Source organism: Musa acuminata, chromosome BXJ3-3 (assembly GCF_036884655.1).
Source record: "Musa acuminata AAA Group cultivar baxijiao chromosome BXJ3-3, Cavendish_Baxijiao_AAA, whole genome shotgun sequence".
Lineage (NCBI taxonomy): Eukaryota > Viridiplantae > Streptophyta > Magnoliopsida > Zingiberales > Musaceae > Musa > Musa acuminata.
Genome location: NC_088351.1, coordinates 22,428,602 through 22,444,893, shown reverse-complemented (window position 1 = coordinate 22,444,893; position 16,292 = coordinate 22,428,602). Strand labels below are relative to the sequence as shown.

Sequence of the window (16,292 nt, the reverse complement as noted above, 5' to 3'; positions counted from 1 at the left end):
CTGTGGGGCTGGGAGGTGCAACCGCCCCAGCCAGGAGGTGCAACCGCCAGGGCTGCACGGCTGGGAGGTGCAACCGCTCCAGCCAAGAGGTTGCACCGCCAGAGCTCAAGTTCCGAGCTCTGCCAGGCGATGCAACCACAGAGCTCAGTCTTCGAGCTCTGGCAGAGTGGTGCATCAGCCTGAGCTCAGTCTCGAGCTTTGCCAGGTGATGAATTCACCAAGCTCAGTCTTCGAGCTATGGCAGAATGGTGCATCAGCTTGAGCTCAGTTTGGAGCTCTGCCAAGTGATGCAACCACCAAGCTCAGATTTCGAGCTCTGCCAGGTGATGCAACCACCAAGCTCAGTCTTCGAGCTCTGCCAGGTGATGCAACCATCGAGCTCAGTCTTCGAGCTCTGGCAGAGAAGAAGCAATCGGCAGAGCTCAGTCTTCGAGCTCTGCCAGGCGGTGCCACCTCTCCAGTCGAGAGGTGCAACCGCCTGATCCCAGAATTCTGGGATTTGATCGATTTGATCGTTTTGAGCTCGAATTTTGAATTGGGTTGGGGCCTATAAATACCCCACCCATTCAGCACTGAATTGAGCAAGAACTGACCCGAAATCTTGATCTTTTCAGTGGTTCTTAGAGCTCAAAACTGCTAGTTTTCCTCCTCCTTCTGTTCTTCAAGTTTGAGTTGAAAAGAGAGGAGAGAAAACATCTGTAAAGGTTGTCTCCTAAGCCTGTCAAAAGGAGAGAAATTGTAAGAGGGAAGTTTGGCCTTCGCCCATTGAAGGAAGGCACCTAGTTGACGTCGGCAACCTCATCGGTGGAGGAAGCCAAAAGTGGAGTAGGTCAAGGCTGACCGAACCACTCTAAATCTCTGGTTTGCGTTTATTTTCGAGCACTTTATCATTACTGCAAACCTCCCTCATCACTACTGCTCTCTGCGCTTTCACGAACAAGTTCTAAGTGCTGTTCTTCCAAATCTGCATTCAGACGTAAACTCGTATTTTCATACATTACAGTTTACGTTTACGTTTGATTCTGCAGAACTGTTTTCCGCGCTTTTACGAACGAGCTTCCTTGCAGTTTACGCTTACATTTTAATCCTATTAATAACTGCAATCTGTCCTCTACGATTTTACGAACGAGTTTCAACATTTAGACGTAAAACTGCATTCAGACGTAAATCGGCTTTCCTCGCTCAATCATCAGATTTCAGTTCACGTTTACGTCTTGATTTCAACTGCATACTGCCTTCTGCGAGTATACAAACGAGTTTCAAAGTTTAGACGTAAATCTGCGTCTAGACGTAAAACTGCGTTTAGACGTAAATCTGCGTTTAGACGTAAAACTACGTTTAGACGTAAAACTGCGTTTAGACGTAAATCTGCGTTTAGACGTAAAACTGCGTTTAGACGTAAAACTGCGTTTAGACGTAAATCTGCATTTAGACGTAAATCTGAGTTTAGACGCAAAACTGCGCTTAGACGCAAAACTGCGCTTAAACGCAATCTGCGCTTAGACGCAAACTGCACTTAGATACAAACTGAGAATTTGCTTTTGCATCATAATAGTTTTTGAACGAACGTAGCTTTTGGTTCTTAAATTATTATAAGATTTCCGCTGCACTAATTCACCCCCCCCCTCTTAGTGCTCTTGATCCTAACAATTGGTATCAGAGCGGGGTTTTTCTCATTTCGGATTTACACCCGAGAGAAATGACTTTTCAAGAGGGCTGTTCGGTCTTTCGTCCACCGTTCTTTAACGGATTGGACTACACTTATTGGAAAACTCGAATGAGAGTTTTCTTAATTTCTCTAAATCTGGATTTATGGAATATCATTGAAAACGGTTTTCAACTTCCCTCCAAACCGATGAACGAATGGTCGGTTTTGGAGAAGAAGAATTTTTCTTTAAACGCAAAGGCTATGAATGCCTTATTTTGCGCATTGGACAAAAATGAGTTCAATCGGATTTCTACGTGTGAAACAGCTTTCGATATTTGGCGCACTCTTGAAATCACGCACGAGGGAACTAGTAGAGTCAAAGACTCGAAAGTTAATATTCTACTGCTTGATTTCGAGCTTTTTCATATGAAACCAAGCGAAACCGTTGTTGACATGTACACCCGTTTTACGGATGTCGTCAATGGTTTAAAATCACTTGGTAAAAGCTTTTCGGATTTTGAACTCGTTAACAAAGTTTTGCGCTCACTTTCTAAAACTTGGGATTCAAAAGTAACTGCTATTCAAGAATCGAAAAACTTGAACCATTTTCCACTTGAAGAACTAATTGGTTCATTGATCACATATGAAATGACGTGCAATGCACGTGAAGAACTTGAGAACCACCTTCCAAAGAACAGGAAGGATTTGGAACTCTGGACAAATGAATGCCACTTGAGCGATGACTCAAGTGATGAGGACAATGATGAACAAACCAACCTTCCAAAGAACAGGAAGGATTTGGGACATAGATCATTTGAAGACCACTCGAGCATAAGCTCAAGTGATGGTGAACTTAAAATGAAACGAAAATTAAAAAGCAAAAAGAATGGAACTACTTGCTTTAAACGCAAGAAGAAGAACAAAAATTGGGATGAATCGAGCCCCTCCGAAGAAGAGAAAGTCAACAAAAGCAAGGCGGCAAACTACGCCTTAACAGCCTACAATGATGAGGTAATCGAAATCCCCCTAATTTACTTCGAAATTACATGATGCTTTTCATGATGCACTTTTCTTTAAATTGTGTTGAAAATTATATTTTTAATAATTTAACCATGAAAATGCAAAAATATGATCATGCTTGTAATCTTGAAAATGATAATGAAAATTGCATGTCTTATGTTAATGCAAGATAGAAATATAATGATTTTACACCTAGTGAGATTAATCTTATGTGCTTGAGAAGCAAGAATGTATATTTTGATGATTTTCATATTGCTTTTCAATGACGATACATGGCCTTTGTCTGGAAGGCTTGATATTTTTCATTGTCTTTGTTTATTAAATATAATGTATGGTTTTGACATAAAAATAAAGATTTGAGCATGCTATTATAAAGTCAATCATAAATTAAAACTAAAGAAGTTTTAGGCATTTATAAGAATCATTCAAAATTACGTTCAATGAAACCTTGCTTAATGTTGCAATGAAAATATTAAAGTTATACTTGATGATTTCAGATTTGACAAATGCTACACTTTAAATATGAATCATTCTTCAATCAGATTAAATGCTTCAATCATTTTCTATCTCTAAGAGTTCTCGATTTTGGTGAAATACAAGTGATAAATTCATTTATGATATCTTGTAAATCACTTGAATTATGAATGAGTTTTTCTTTTTTATGATGTGTTAAAAGAATCACTTAAAAAGAAAATGTTTTTCCCATTTTATCGAGATTAATGATTTCATGATATTATGTGAATCTCGAAACTGATTTTGATGAAATAGTAATAACGTTATTCATGTTATGAATCTTAAAAATGATTGAAATATTTAACACTTTTATGCTCTTCCCCCTACTTTCTTCTTGTTTTCAATGATAAAATGGGGAGAAGTTTTGATCATGCATGGTAGGATATAATTTGACAAAATTGATACCATCATGATATGAAACATTTATAATGTACAATTATGCATACAATACTTGTGCTTTCTAATTATGATGTGATGTATTGCATATGATGTAAATCATGATTTAAAATGCTATGAGTGCCAAGTTACACATTTTGAGAAGAAATTGTTATATTGAAATATTAATGTAATTATGAATGGTGATATGATATCATGCATGTAATACTTCAATTTATGATAATGATGCATGCTATGATAAAATATTCATGATGAAAAATTATCTTGACATTCATAACTTGATTATTCATCATTTGTCATGATTTTGAAATCGTTGTAAAAAGGAAAAGAGAACTACAAAACTGTATTCTCTCTTTCTTTTTTTTTACAATGACAAAGGGGGAGATAGCTAGCTTGTACAAGTCAAGAAGATGCAAAAACTTGATTTGCTAGCTTACCTATTTTAAGAAGCAAAGATTGCTAACTTGCTTATTTCAAGAAGAAAAATTGTCTTCTTGAACATCACTATCTTGAATATCTCAAGAAGCAAAACTTGCAATTTGCACATTGCAATAGGAAGCAAGAATCATGAGCTTACACAAGAAATTTATCTTGCATTTGCTTTCGAAATTTTTGCTAGCTTATATATTGTGAAACTTGTATATCGTAAAAATTGCTAGCTTGTTGGTCTAAAGAGAAGCAAAAAGTTGCTATCTCAAAAGAAGCAAATGTGCTATCTTGCCTATCTCAAGAGGCAAAAATGCTAACTTGTGCATCTAGCAAAGTGAGCAAAATTTTCAAGAAGCAAGAGTTGCCTTCTTGAACATCTCTAATTTGCTAGCTTGCATGATGTAGAACTTGCTATCTTGAACATTACCAAAAGTGCTATCTTATATGCTATAAAACTTGCATATCTAAAACTTGATAGCATGAATGTTCTAAGCATGATGTAACACTTGCTAAATCTTCTAGCTCCAAGATTGCATGATGATAAAACTTGATACTATGATTTTCATGCAATGAGTTGAACCAATATCACACACACTTGATTGTAGTACTTCTCCTTTTTGTTGATGACAAAGGGGGAGAAGTATGTTGATGACATGACATGTGATGCATAAGTTTATGCATAAGTTCATGTTGACGTGTTGCAAGTATTCATGATGAATATTGCAATGACTTGAATTCAGTTTGAACTCAAGGTTCTATCAATATGGCATATTGATAGGGGGAGTTTGTTTAAACTCCGGGAGTTAAGTTTAACTCCGTCATCAAGTGGTTGTCATCATCAAAAAGGGGGAGATTGTTGAATCTCGTATTTTGATGATGAAACTACTTGATATATGTTTATGATTTAATCTGCGTTTTGAGTGACGCAGGATGCTTCGATCAGGATGAGACAATTAAAGCAGGAAAATCATGTTGTGCCGAAGGAACATGTCAGAAGATTGGACGTCGGGCCGGTGGATCGGTCGACGTATCGACAGAAGGCTTCGGGCCGTGAACTCGGGCATCGGGCCAAGAAGAGCGGGTATTGTGCCAAGGATATCGGAGTTGCGGAGTCAACTGGCCGATTGGGCAATAGGCTGCACGAGAGGACGATGCGCCGAAGAATCGGACGAAGCGTCGAGGGACCAATGATATGTCGGACAACTTGGTTAATTGCTTAGGATTAATTGTCTCGATTGAAGTTTTGTTTTGTTGTGCAGGATTAACTATGATAACGATGAAGACATAAAGCGAAACAAAGTGTCGGAGTCAAGCGCGATGGATTTGTTGCGAGTTCGAGAGTTCGACGGAAGTCCGAAGATTCGTTGGGAGTTCGCGGAGCTCGCCGAGAAAGATCGGAGCTTGCCGAAGAAGCTCGTTGGAACTCGCTAAGAACAAATCGTGAAGTCTAGGAGCTTGCCGGGAGTCCGCAGAATGGTTTCCGAGAGTTCATCGGAAGACCGCCGGAAGTTTGCCGGAAGCTCGCTAGAAGAAGTCTTGACTTGCGGACTTTGTAATAGCTTAGAAAATGTCTTTAAATTCATAGTTAGCACGTTAATTAGGGTTAGGAATAGGTGTTAATCCTATAACCCAAGTAGGGGCCAATTAGGCCCAAGTTCGGACTGGTTTGGACCAAGTTTGGAGCCAAACCAAGTGAGCTGGAATAGTGAAGAGGTGCCACCTCTCCAGCCTGGAGGTGCCACCGCCAGGGTTGAGAGGTGCAACCTCTCAAGCCTGGAGGTGCCACCGCCAGGGTTGGGAGGTGCAACCGCCCCAGCCAGGAGGTGCAACCGCCTGGGCTGTGGGGCTGGGAGGTGCAACCGCCCCAGCCAGGAGGTGCAACCGCCAGGGCTGCACGGCTGGGAGGTGCAACCGCTCCAGCCAAGAGGTTGCACCGCCAGAGCTCAAGTTCCGAGCTCTGCCAGGCGATGCAACCACAGAGCTCAGTCTTCGAGCTCTGGCAGAGTGGTGCATCAGCCTGAGCTCAGTCTCGAGCTTTGCCAGGTGATGAATTCACCAAGCTCAGTCTTCGAGCTATGGCAGAATGGTGCATCAGCTTGAGCTCAGTTTGGAGCTCTGCCAAGTGATGCAACCACCAAGCTCAGATTTCGAGCTCTGCCAGGTGATGCAACCACCAAGCTCAGTCTTCGAGCTCTGCCAGGTGATGCAACCATCGAGCTCAGTCTTCGAGCTCTGGCAGAGAAGAAGCAATCGGCAGAGCTCAGTCTTCGAGCTCTGCCAGGCGGTGCCACCTCTCCAGTCGAGAGGTGCAACCGCCTGATCCCAGAATTCTGGGATTTGATCGATTTGATCGTTTTGAGCTCGAATTTTGAATTGGGTTGGGGCCTATAAATACCCCACCCATTCAGCACTGAATTGAGCAAGAACTGACCCGAAATCTTGATCTTTTCAGTGGTTCTTAGAGCTCAAAACTGCTAGTTTTCCTCCTCCTTCTGTTCTTCAAGTTTGAGTTGAAAAGAGAGGAGAGAAAACATCTGTAAAGGTTGTCTCCTAAGCCTGTCAAAAGGAGAGAAATTGTAAGAGGGAAGTTTGGCCTTCGCCCATTGAAGGAAGGCACCTAGTTGACGTCGGCAACCTCATCGGTGGAGGAAGCCAAAAGTGGAGTAGGTCAAGGCTGACCGAACCACTCTAAATCTCTGGTTTGCGTTTATTTTCGAGCACTTTATCATTACTGCAAACCTCCCTCATCACTACTGCTCTCTGCGCTTTCACGAACAAGTTCTAAGTGCTGTTCTTCCAAATCTGCATTCAGACGTAAACTCGTATTTTCATACATTACAGTTTACGTTTACGTTTGATTCTGCAGAACTGTTTTCCGCGCTTTTACGAACGAGCTTCCTTGCAGTTTACGCTTACATTTTAATCCTATTAATAACTGCAATCTGTCCTCTACGATTTTACGAACGAGTTTCAACATTTAGACGTAAAACTACATTCAGACGTAAATCGGCTTTCCTCGCTCAATCATCAGATTTCAGTTCACGTTTACGTCTTGATTTCAACTGCATACTGCCTTCTGCGAGTATACAAACGAGTTTCAAAGTTTAGACGTAAATCTGCGTCTAGACGTAAAACTGCGTTTAGACGTAAATCTGCGTTTAGACGTAAAACTACGTTTAGACGTAAAACTGCGTTTAGACGTAAATCTGCGTTTAGACGTAAAACTGCGTTTAGACGTAAAACTGCGTTTAGACGTAAATCTGCATTTAGACGTAAATCTGAGTTTAGACGCAAAACTGCGCTTAGACGCAAAACTGCGCTTAGACGCAAAACTGCGCTTAAACGCAATCTGCGCTTAGACGCAAACTGCACTTAGATACAAACTGAGAATTTGCTTTTGCATCATAATAGTTTTTGAACGAACGTAGCTTTTGGTTCTTAAATTATTATAAGATTTCCGCTGCACTAATTCACCCCCCCCCCTCTTAGTGCTCTTGATCCTAACACGCCCTTGTCAAGCGATGGTACCGCCTAGTGTCAGACTGACACTAGCGGTGGTACCGCCCAGCCTAAGCGGTGATATCGCCCATACCCAGGAAACCCGGGATGAGATGTTTTTAGACTCCAAGTTTGAATCAATTTGAGTCCTATAAATACCCATCTCATCTCTGGTTAAACTACACAAGCACAGAGAATTTAAAAAAGGAAAAACGCTGTTATAATCTCTTGTGAGAATCATTCTTTTCTACTCTAAGTGTTAAAATAGTTTGAGAGAGGAGTGAGTGTTTGTAAAGGTTATCTTCTAAACCTGTGAAAAGGAGAAGAGGGGTGTAAAAAGAAGGTTAATCTTCGCCTATTAAAGGAAGATCGATAGTGGATACTGGTGGCTCCGACGGAAGAGGAATCGGTGGAGTGGATGTAGGTCACAACGATCGAACCACTATAAAAATCCGGTTTGCCTTTATTTTTAGCAATTTACTTTTATAAGCAAACTGCCTCTTATTCTTACTATGCTTTTACTATGTTTATACTCGCATATGCTTTCAAGTTTCCGAAATCGGTTTTATCGTACGAAACAAAAAAATTTCAGAACTAACGTTTTTACGGCTGCACTAATTCACCCCCCCCCCCCTCTTAGTGTCGACTCATTCCTAATAGTTTTTAAAATATGCGTATTTTTCTTATTTGGTTTAACACCCAAGAGAAATGACTCTTTTTTGTTTTCAAGAGGACCACTCTCTCATTCGTCCTTCCATATTCAATGAGACGGACTACACATATTGAAAAACTCGAATGAGAGTTTTCTTGCTTTCGTTGAATCTCAATTTATGGATATACATATATATATATATATATATATATATATATATATATATATATATATATATATATATATATATATATATATATATATATATATCTCGGGCTATGACCCATTTTGGAGACACTGTAGAGAAGATTTCTCAGGTGGAGGGATACAACCAGCTGTAAAAAATCTTCCATGCATGCACACGTTGCCATTCAACACAAGAAATAATTAAGTATTATTTACGAGTGCAGACGTTGACGTAACTGGTTTGTACGAGCGAGACTCTTCTAATCAACCCATGCGGTCAATATCATCTGTCCATCCCGTAACTACATTTGACATAATTGGTATCACTTGGCTACCTTAAGCGACACGTCAGGTCGGCTACTAGTGCCTATGGATTGCCTTGACTACCTCTTACACCAATTATATATATATATATATATATATATATATATATATATATATAACAGACCAAAAAAGATAATATTAACCGACTATTATAGAGGAGAAAGAGAAAAAAGTCTAAGTTTGTTTCACATATTTTTGCGACAGAAATCAAAATAGCACTAACAACGGAGTTTCGGAGAAATCAATCAGGAATTTATTACGCCCACTCTAATAATTATAGCTCGTTAATGCTCGGCTGGCTTTGGCTGCTTTATCATGGCGACGGGCTGGCCATTGCATCGTCGATTACGTCGTCATCGTCGCCGCTTATCCGGTCGAGTACTATGATGAGACCCATAGCAAACGCTGCGTCGCAGCGAGGCCCAAGGCAGAGAGAGAACACATCCCTCCCCAGCACAACGTGGGAGCATGCGTCTACCTTACGCTTAATCTCCGCCACCATCACCACCGCTCCTTTCCCCCCTCCACCACTCTCGTAGAACACGCGGCAGCACCGCTTCGGGAAGGACCCTTCGATGCGGTACTCCTCCTCTTCCTCGTCCTCCCCCTCCTCCTCCGAACCGCCGCAGGAGTGCACTTCCACCGCAAAGCCACTTCGGTCGCTGCCGAAAATGGAGGACCTCCGCACCGCGAACAGCGGCTTCTGCCCCTCGCTCCTCTCCCCCAGGAATGCCTCCCACCGGTGATGCAAGCTCGGCCACTGCAGGCGTCTCGCAAGAAGAAACCCCCATATGATCGCACACAAGAAGTAGAGGAGGAGTGAGGGCGAAGAGTTAATCGAGGGGATTGATTACCCGTGCACCTACCTTGCGGCGGAGAGTAAGGATGGGATCACCGGATGGATCCATGAGCAGAAGCGGCTGGTCGGCGAAAGCGGGTCCGCCTCGGGCATAGGTGTCCACCCGGAAGACCAAATCTCCGGTTATGTGGTCGTAGACGGCGAATCCGTCTCCAGGAAAGAAGAGGGATGTCTTCCGGACCGTCAACTCCCGTTCCTCCTCGCTGCAAAATCTCTCTCCAACTATCGCCACCATGGCGCGAGCAAGCGTGTCGGGAGGTGGCTCTGGATTCAGAAGCGCAAGGGGGGGGGGGGGGGGGGGGGGGAGGTAAGGGTATCTACTCACAAACGATCAATTATATGATCCAGAAAACAGGAAAGGACGGGGAAGGGAGTAAGCACAAGTGTGTGGTGTCGATGTTTCGAGATGTGTGGTACGGTGACCGACCCCTGCCATCAGCATCAACACACCGCTCACGATATGGTTTCATCTCTTTGATCTTTTTTCTATGGTTTCTCCAACGCAACCACGGCCCCTTTATTCACCGCGTTGGAGATCATACGGTCCACCATTCATCTCCACATGCCCGCGCGGGCTTGCCGCCTTGTACAGGCTGCACTTGCACGTGAGGTAGCTGTTCGACGAGGAGGGCATCCCACGGGAATGGCGTGGATGTGTGAATCCAAGATCACGTGGATACACCTCGTGTAACGATGTGTCCGTTGAATCCACAAAATTAAATATGATCTTACAAAAATTCAAAAATCCTCGACAACCAAAAACTCAATGTCGTAAGTAGATTTAAATTATTTATGATTTTTTTAAAAAAAAATTAAATGAGATTAGACTATTTAATATTTTTAAAATATATGAAATGAGATTTTAAACTTTTAATCTTTAATAGATATATCACTATCAAATCAAATTATTTATTATTTAAATGCATAATGAAACATGTAAGTCAAGGTAAATAATTTAAATTCTTTATATGATATCATAATAAAAAAACATGATCTTTTTTTTTTATTCGTTGGTCAACCATGTAGATCCTCGATATATACTGACGTTGAAATTTCTATGAGGTCGGAGAACTAGTTCGTTCACTTTCTCCAGCCACACCTTTCTCTTCCACAGCAAATGCCTCATTTATGACCCTCTTTTTTTTTTTTTTCTTTCTCTCTATATAAAAAGTGAAATCTATTAGTATACGAAATACAAAAAAGGTTCTTTCATTATGATTACCATTTTCTAAAAAAGAAAAAAAATGGAATGGTATGATCCCTCCGTTATACAGAATGAAAAGCTCATAGCTCTTGATACATTGTTAGGTGTTAATACTTTCCCATCGAAATCAAACCTCGTTATTCTGTCCAAATTACGAGATGCAGCCAAATTAGATCCGCTTTCTCTGCCTCCTATATTTAGAGTTGATAAAATACATGTCACTGTAGCATTTAAATACACAAGAAATAACTCCCGACCAATTGCTCTGATATATATAAGCAGAAAAAGAGAAAGAATGAAGAATTCGTTTGCTTGAATGGTCAAGTTATTTGGGGTGCATTCCATGTGTATTCTTTTCTTTGAGGACTTTTACAGCAAATTAAATGTGTTTTTCTTTTTATAAACAAACATATATGGATGAATTAGATTTTCCCTTCAATGCTGTAATGATCAAAACATTCCCTATGCAACATCCACTTTCTTGCTCGAACCAACATTCTGATTGATGAGACCGACGACAGCTCTCGTCAGACAAGAAGGTGGATTCACCAAACCAGAACTGAAGCCTGATGCTTTCCAACAATAAGCCGATGCATTGCCGCCGGATTCCAGTGACATGTTAATGTCCTGTAGATATATTTTCTCACATGGAGAACTGTCGCTGCAAGAAAATTTTATTGCATCCTTTGTTGTCGATGTTCCCTTAATTTCAATGAAAGAAATCTGATGCACCTTCACAGCAGACGTCTGCATTCATCGAACATCAATCTTCATCACTAGTTTCTTTGAATCATAATATGCAAAAAATTTGAAACTCAGATTCCCATACCTGATTTTGGCACTGACGTGAAGAATCGCAGTAGTACTGATCGATTATTATTGGGTTGGAAACATTGCTCATCCGGATACCACGGAAAACTATTTTGCGAGCATAACCACTACCACCCTATTCAGTAACGTAATACATGTTTCAATGCTGAATACTTATTTGCATACAAGTCAGAAGGACCAGGAGGCTACCTGCCATGTCTTGATCCTTACACCATTTTCGGTGTTTGAAATCAAGCTATTCTCCACTTTTACATCATGTACTTGGGAATAAGAATTTGATTTGCCAAGACTTCCGATACTGATGGCAAGTATCAAGTAACAATGAAATGTTTGACACTGAAATATGGCAAGCTACTTTTTCTGATCTTACCTAATACCATGACCAGGTCCACAGATGATATTTATCACTCGGACATTCGAAGAATTGCCGACGATGGAGATGCAGTCATCCCCTGAAATGAAAATATAAGTGCTGCGTTTGCCAGCGGGTGGTCAATGACATGATGTTTAAAAGAAAATAAACACGATAATACTACGGACAATAATTGTTGGTTGAAAATATAACATACCTCATTATTGGAAAAGAATATTAAGATAAAAGGTTCACTGAGGCCGTGAGTTCGCCAATGAGCACGATAAATGTTCTGTTTACACTGACTCCTAGTAGTTGATAATTTGTTTATCGATCAGTACTTATTTATATCAGTTGACAATATTCGACTTATGATTTTTCTCCTTTACACCTAATGCATGGTAATGGCTTGTGAATTAGCAAAACTCAACTTAGGATCAACACAAAACTTCAACAATGGATGAATCAGAGCACGAAAGCTAAGCTATTCAAGACAGTATAGGACAGCCCAATGCACGCAACTCAAGACAGATGCGCCGTTCAAATATCTGGATGGAATATCATGCTAATTATTCATAACAGAACAATAATATGTCCGATCAATTTTAACCCAGAATAAAAAATGGAATATATGCTATTGAAAACGTTTGGTCTTTCGATGTACCATCTGAAAGGCGAGAAACTCGAAGATGAACAGAAAAGGAAAGGGAAAAAAAAAAAAAAAAGCAGAAGAAGGTAACACTGCAAATAGACATAGTGGAACGGACCTGCCCTTATAGTGCTGTCCTCAACCAAGGTGGCAATGGATCCACTTATATGGATTCCATCAGTGTTAGGGCTCTCAGCAGGTGCAGTCACCTTCAACCTAGATGCACGAACATGAGAACATGAGGTGAATGCAATATGCATCTGTTGACCATTCAATACAGTCAAATCACGGATGGCAACGTGCTTGCTCCGATGAAAAGTAATTGCCTGCATCATCATAAATGTGATTGCTCTTTTCTAGTGAAAAGGTAAGCGAATTAGCGCAAGGGATGCTACCAACTTCGCAAATCCAATGGAATCGAAGAGGAACTAACCGTTGGGGCGTGTCGGCAAGGCTGCATATATAATATGAAATAGATTTAGGTTCTCTTGTCTAAGTAACAAATGCATGCATCAACCAAGCAAACTAATATTATGAGCGAGAAAGGAATGTATATGTTACATATGTGGTGTTCCTTTTGCAAGATCGTGACCACCAGTTCTGTCCCTTGCCGTCTAGGGTTCCACCACCGCGTACTACTATTTGTTTAATCCCATGGAAGTAAATCCACTTACGAGGATCAAGCCCATCCCAAATGTCAGGATCTGAAGGAGCAATTATAGTTCCTGAGATCTACGTACAGAAGGCACCAAATTAGTCAAGTCATTCGACAAGGAAAACAAAAAAAAAAACAAAAAACAAAAGAAAGAAAAGAAAACCCTGTGGCAGTACCACTTTCCAAACCCAGAGACCTACCGACACTGTAATCTTTGAGTTACAAGGGCCGGCTAAGTTAATTGGCTTGATCAAATAAACTCTTCTTGCAGGAAACTTAATTTCTACATGCAGTGGTGAAGAACAAGCATAGTCCCATGCATACTTCAAGGCCTAATATTCAACAGAAAGTGTAATTAATAAAAGCCATTTGAATGTATTTGGAATCTCAAGTAAAGATGACAAGAGACCAAAAACTTATTGAAGAACATTTTAATGAGAATATATGAGCTTTGCAGAACTGATTCAGTTTAGTTTCATCAAACACCTGAAATGCATATAGAGGAGCTCCCATATCCTCTTTCATCTTAAAGAAGACAAAATATCAAACTTGTCTTATTTATTGTCTTAGTGTGCGCATTGTCGGAATAAGATGTTCAAATTGATGTAAGGACTTCCTCTGTTTTTCGTATTGTGTTTAGCGAGATTCAATGTAATGGTTTTTCCTGTTATCGCGTGTAGCCTACCCTTCTTTTTTCCACCGTTCACGCAGTGGAGAATCATCTTGGCTTACCATCCAATCAAGGCATTAGTAAATTTCTTGCGTATTGCTGCTTCCTGAATCAATCGTCGGTTCCTTACTGACTGTCGACGAATGAACGAACGAATGGAAGTCCTTTTTAGTAGAAATCACAGAATTGGGCATTTTCCTTTTCACTCCTCCGAACTACCAAAGCTACCTATATATTAATCTATAGGAAAACAATTGCTGGAGAATCGGCGGAAAAGAAAACAATCGATCAATAATTTCTGTGAAATCTATCGATTGTCTAGCTAGCTAGGTTGAGTTTCAGATTAAACGCATCATTCTAGATTTTAGATAAGAACATACATACCAGGGTGTCGTCGTCGAATCCATTGCCTTTGGCTCCGAATTCAGTCACAGAGATGACGACCTTTGTCTTGTGGTCTGCCGAGCGGGGAAGTTGTATGAGCGAGGACGACTCCGGTAGTCCTTTTGCGCGACCGATCATGATTGGGTACAACAAGAGGAGGATTGCGACAATAACAGATCGAGAGGTGGCGTCTTTGCTAGATGATCTGTTCCGGACAAAAATAACATATTGATCATCCACCATGGCCACCACCACCACAACTTCGGGTCGGGATGGGATTTCTGCGGTTGTGAGGGGTAGCGAGCCAAGGGAGGAAAGAACATCCGTTCTGTAAATTAGCTCAGGCAGGTACTCCATCGGGCGGAAGAGACCCATCAATATGGGCAGTTACGTCGACGAAGTTGCGCAGATGGGGAGGGGATGGGATCCGTACTCGGTGCGTGGATCGACGGACGGATGATAGATGAGGAGCATCGGACGCAAGTGCACCGCCGCGTGGAAAACGATTGATTCGCCGCTTGATTCGGCCCATCACGATGACGCTCGATTAAGTTGAGGATGACCGGTCTCTGCTCCTCGTCTCGTCTCCTCTGCTTCCCCCACGAATTGAATGAGGTCGGTGCATCTGCAACGTTGTTGCGGGATAGCACTTTTATGACACGTGGCAGCACTCGATTTGAAACTATTGTTCTCATCTTCTACGTCGAGTAAATCTTTTTTTTATTTTAGTAAAAAAAAAAGGTCTTAATAAGAAAGAGCAAAATCAAACACTTGCACAAGCGTTGTCTCATTTCTAGTGAGCATTTTAAAATTTCAAAAACTATTCACCGAAATATTGCCATGAGAATAAGTCCACAAGAAAGATTTATAAATATTTTGAGATTCATATAGATGGTGTCACGAGGATAAGGAATGTTATTACCGTTGAATCTCCAATTTTGATGTTGAACTCAGTTAATGAGTTTGTGATCTAATATGTGTTTTGAGTGATGTAGGACTAGCTTCGATCAAGGAGAGACAAATTGATTAAACCAGGAAGAATCGGACATTGGGTCGGAGTGAACATGTCAGAAGATTGGACGTCGAGCCGGAGGATCGATCGACGTGTTGGCAGAAGGCTTCATGCCATGAATTCGGGCATTAGGCCGAAGTATCGAATATTGCACTAAGGAGATTGAAAGTTGCGGGAGTCAACATGCCGATTGAGCAATATGCCTAAGGAGAGGATGATGCGTCGAAAGATTGGACGAGCGCCAGATGAACCAATGACATGCCAGACAAAGAATTCATGCTTTATAATCATTTGCCTAAGATCGAAGTAGTTTAGGGGGCTAATTGAGTTAGCTTTTGGAGTAATCATGCTAACTCAATTAGGGACCAATTGGGCATTAATTGAGATTGATTTGGGCTCATTGGGAGGCTCATTCAATCACCCAAAAGTTGGGTCAGGTGGTGACGTCGCTAGAACAAGTGATGGAACCGCTTGTGGGTTGGAAAACTTGAAAAACTCAGTCTTCGAGGCTGTCATCATCATAAATATTTCAAATCATCATGATATTAAAATATCAAAATATATTACATCCTACCATGTATGATTCTCATATCATCATATCTTCTCCCCCTTTGTCATCAACAAAAATGAGAGGTACAACTATCAAGTTTTAGAGATATGAAAGCCTAGCTATTTAACAAATTTTTCATCACTTTAGAATATACAAGCTAGCGAATTCTTTCTTCTCTTTTGAGAAGTGCAAGATATCATGTTTTTGTATCTTCTTGAAATGTGCAAGCTAATAAATATTGCTTCTCTTGAGATTTGTAATATAGCACTTTTAGCAAGTTTTACATCATGCAAGCAAGCAAATTTTATCTCCTTCTTTGTTTAATGCATGAAGTGATAAATATTTCAAAATGTTGATTTAATGCATGAAGTGATAAATGTTTAAAAATATTGATTTAATATTTGGTATCATGATCAAAATGTTGATTTAATGCATGAAGTGATAAATGCTTAAAAATTTT

At 40.7% G+C, this 16,292-nt stretch overlaps 2 protein-coding genes across 3 annotated transcripts; both read right to left on the bottom strand.

Moving 5' to 3' along the window:
• Window positions 1-8,799: 8,799 nt before the first annotated feature.
• Window positions 8,800-9,826, bottom strand: LOC103978199 (protein LURP-one-related 5). The gene is made up of 2 exons (XM_009393912.3): window positions 9,533-9,826; window positions 8,800-9,426 (listed from the first exon to the last, which is right to left on the bottom strand). The coding sequence occupies exons 1-2, from the start codon at window positions 9,758-9,760 to the stop codon at window positions 8,980-8,982; spliced, it is 675 nt and encodes a 224-aa protein (XP_009392187.2). The 5' UTR covers window positions 9,761-9,826; the 3' UTR covers window positions 8,800-8,979.
• A 1,046-nt stretch (window positions 9,827-10,872) lies between these two features.
• Window positions 10,873-14,862, bottom strand: LOC135585805 (probable polygalacturonase At1g80170). 2 transcript variants are annotated; one of them, XM_065142621.1, is made up of 9 exons: window positions 14,271-14,862; window positions 13,417-13,548; window positions 13,123-13,293; window positions 12,995-13,015; window positions 12,680-12,887; window positions 11,931-12,012; window positions 11,750-11,858; window positions 11,559-11,675; window positions 10,873-11,476 (listed from the first exon to the last, which is right to left on the bottom strand). In XM_065142621.1, the coding sequence occupies exons 1-9, from the start codon at window positions 14,643-14,645 to the stop codon at window positions 11,192-11,194; spliced, it is 1,500 nt and encodes a 499-aa protein (XP_064998693.1). In that variant the 5' UTR covers window positions 14,646-14,862; the 3' UTR covers window positions 10,873-11,191. The 2 variants fall into 2 exon arrangements, with proteins under 2 accessions (XP_064998693.1, XP_064998694.1); XM_065142622.1 differs by lacking the exon at window positions 13,417-13,548.
• Window positions 14,863-16,292: the final 1,430 nt, after the last annotated feature.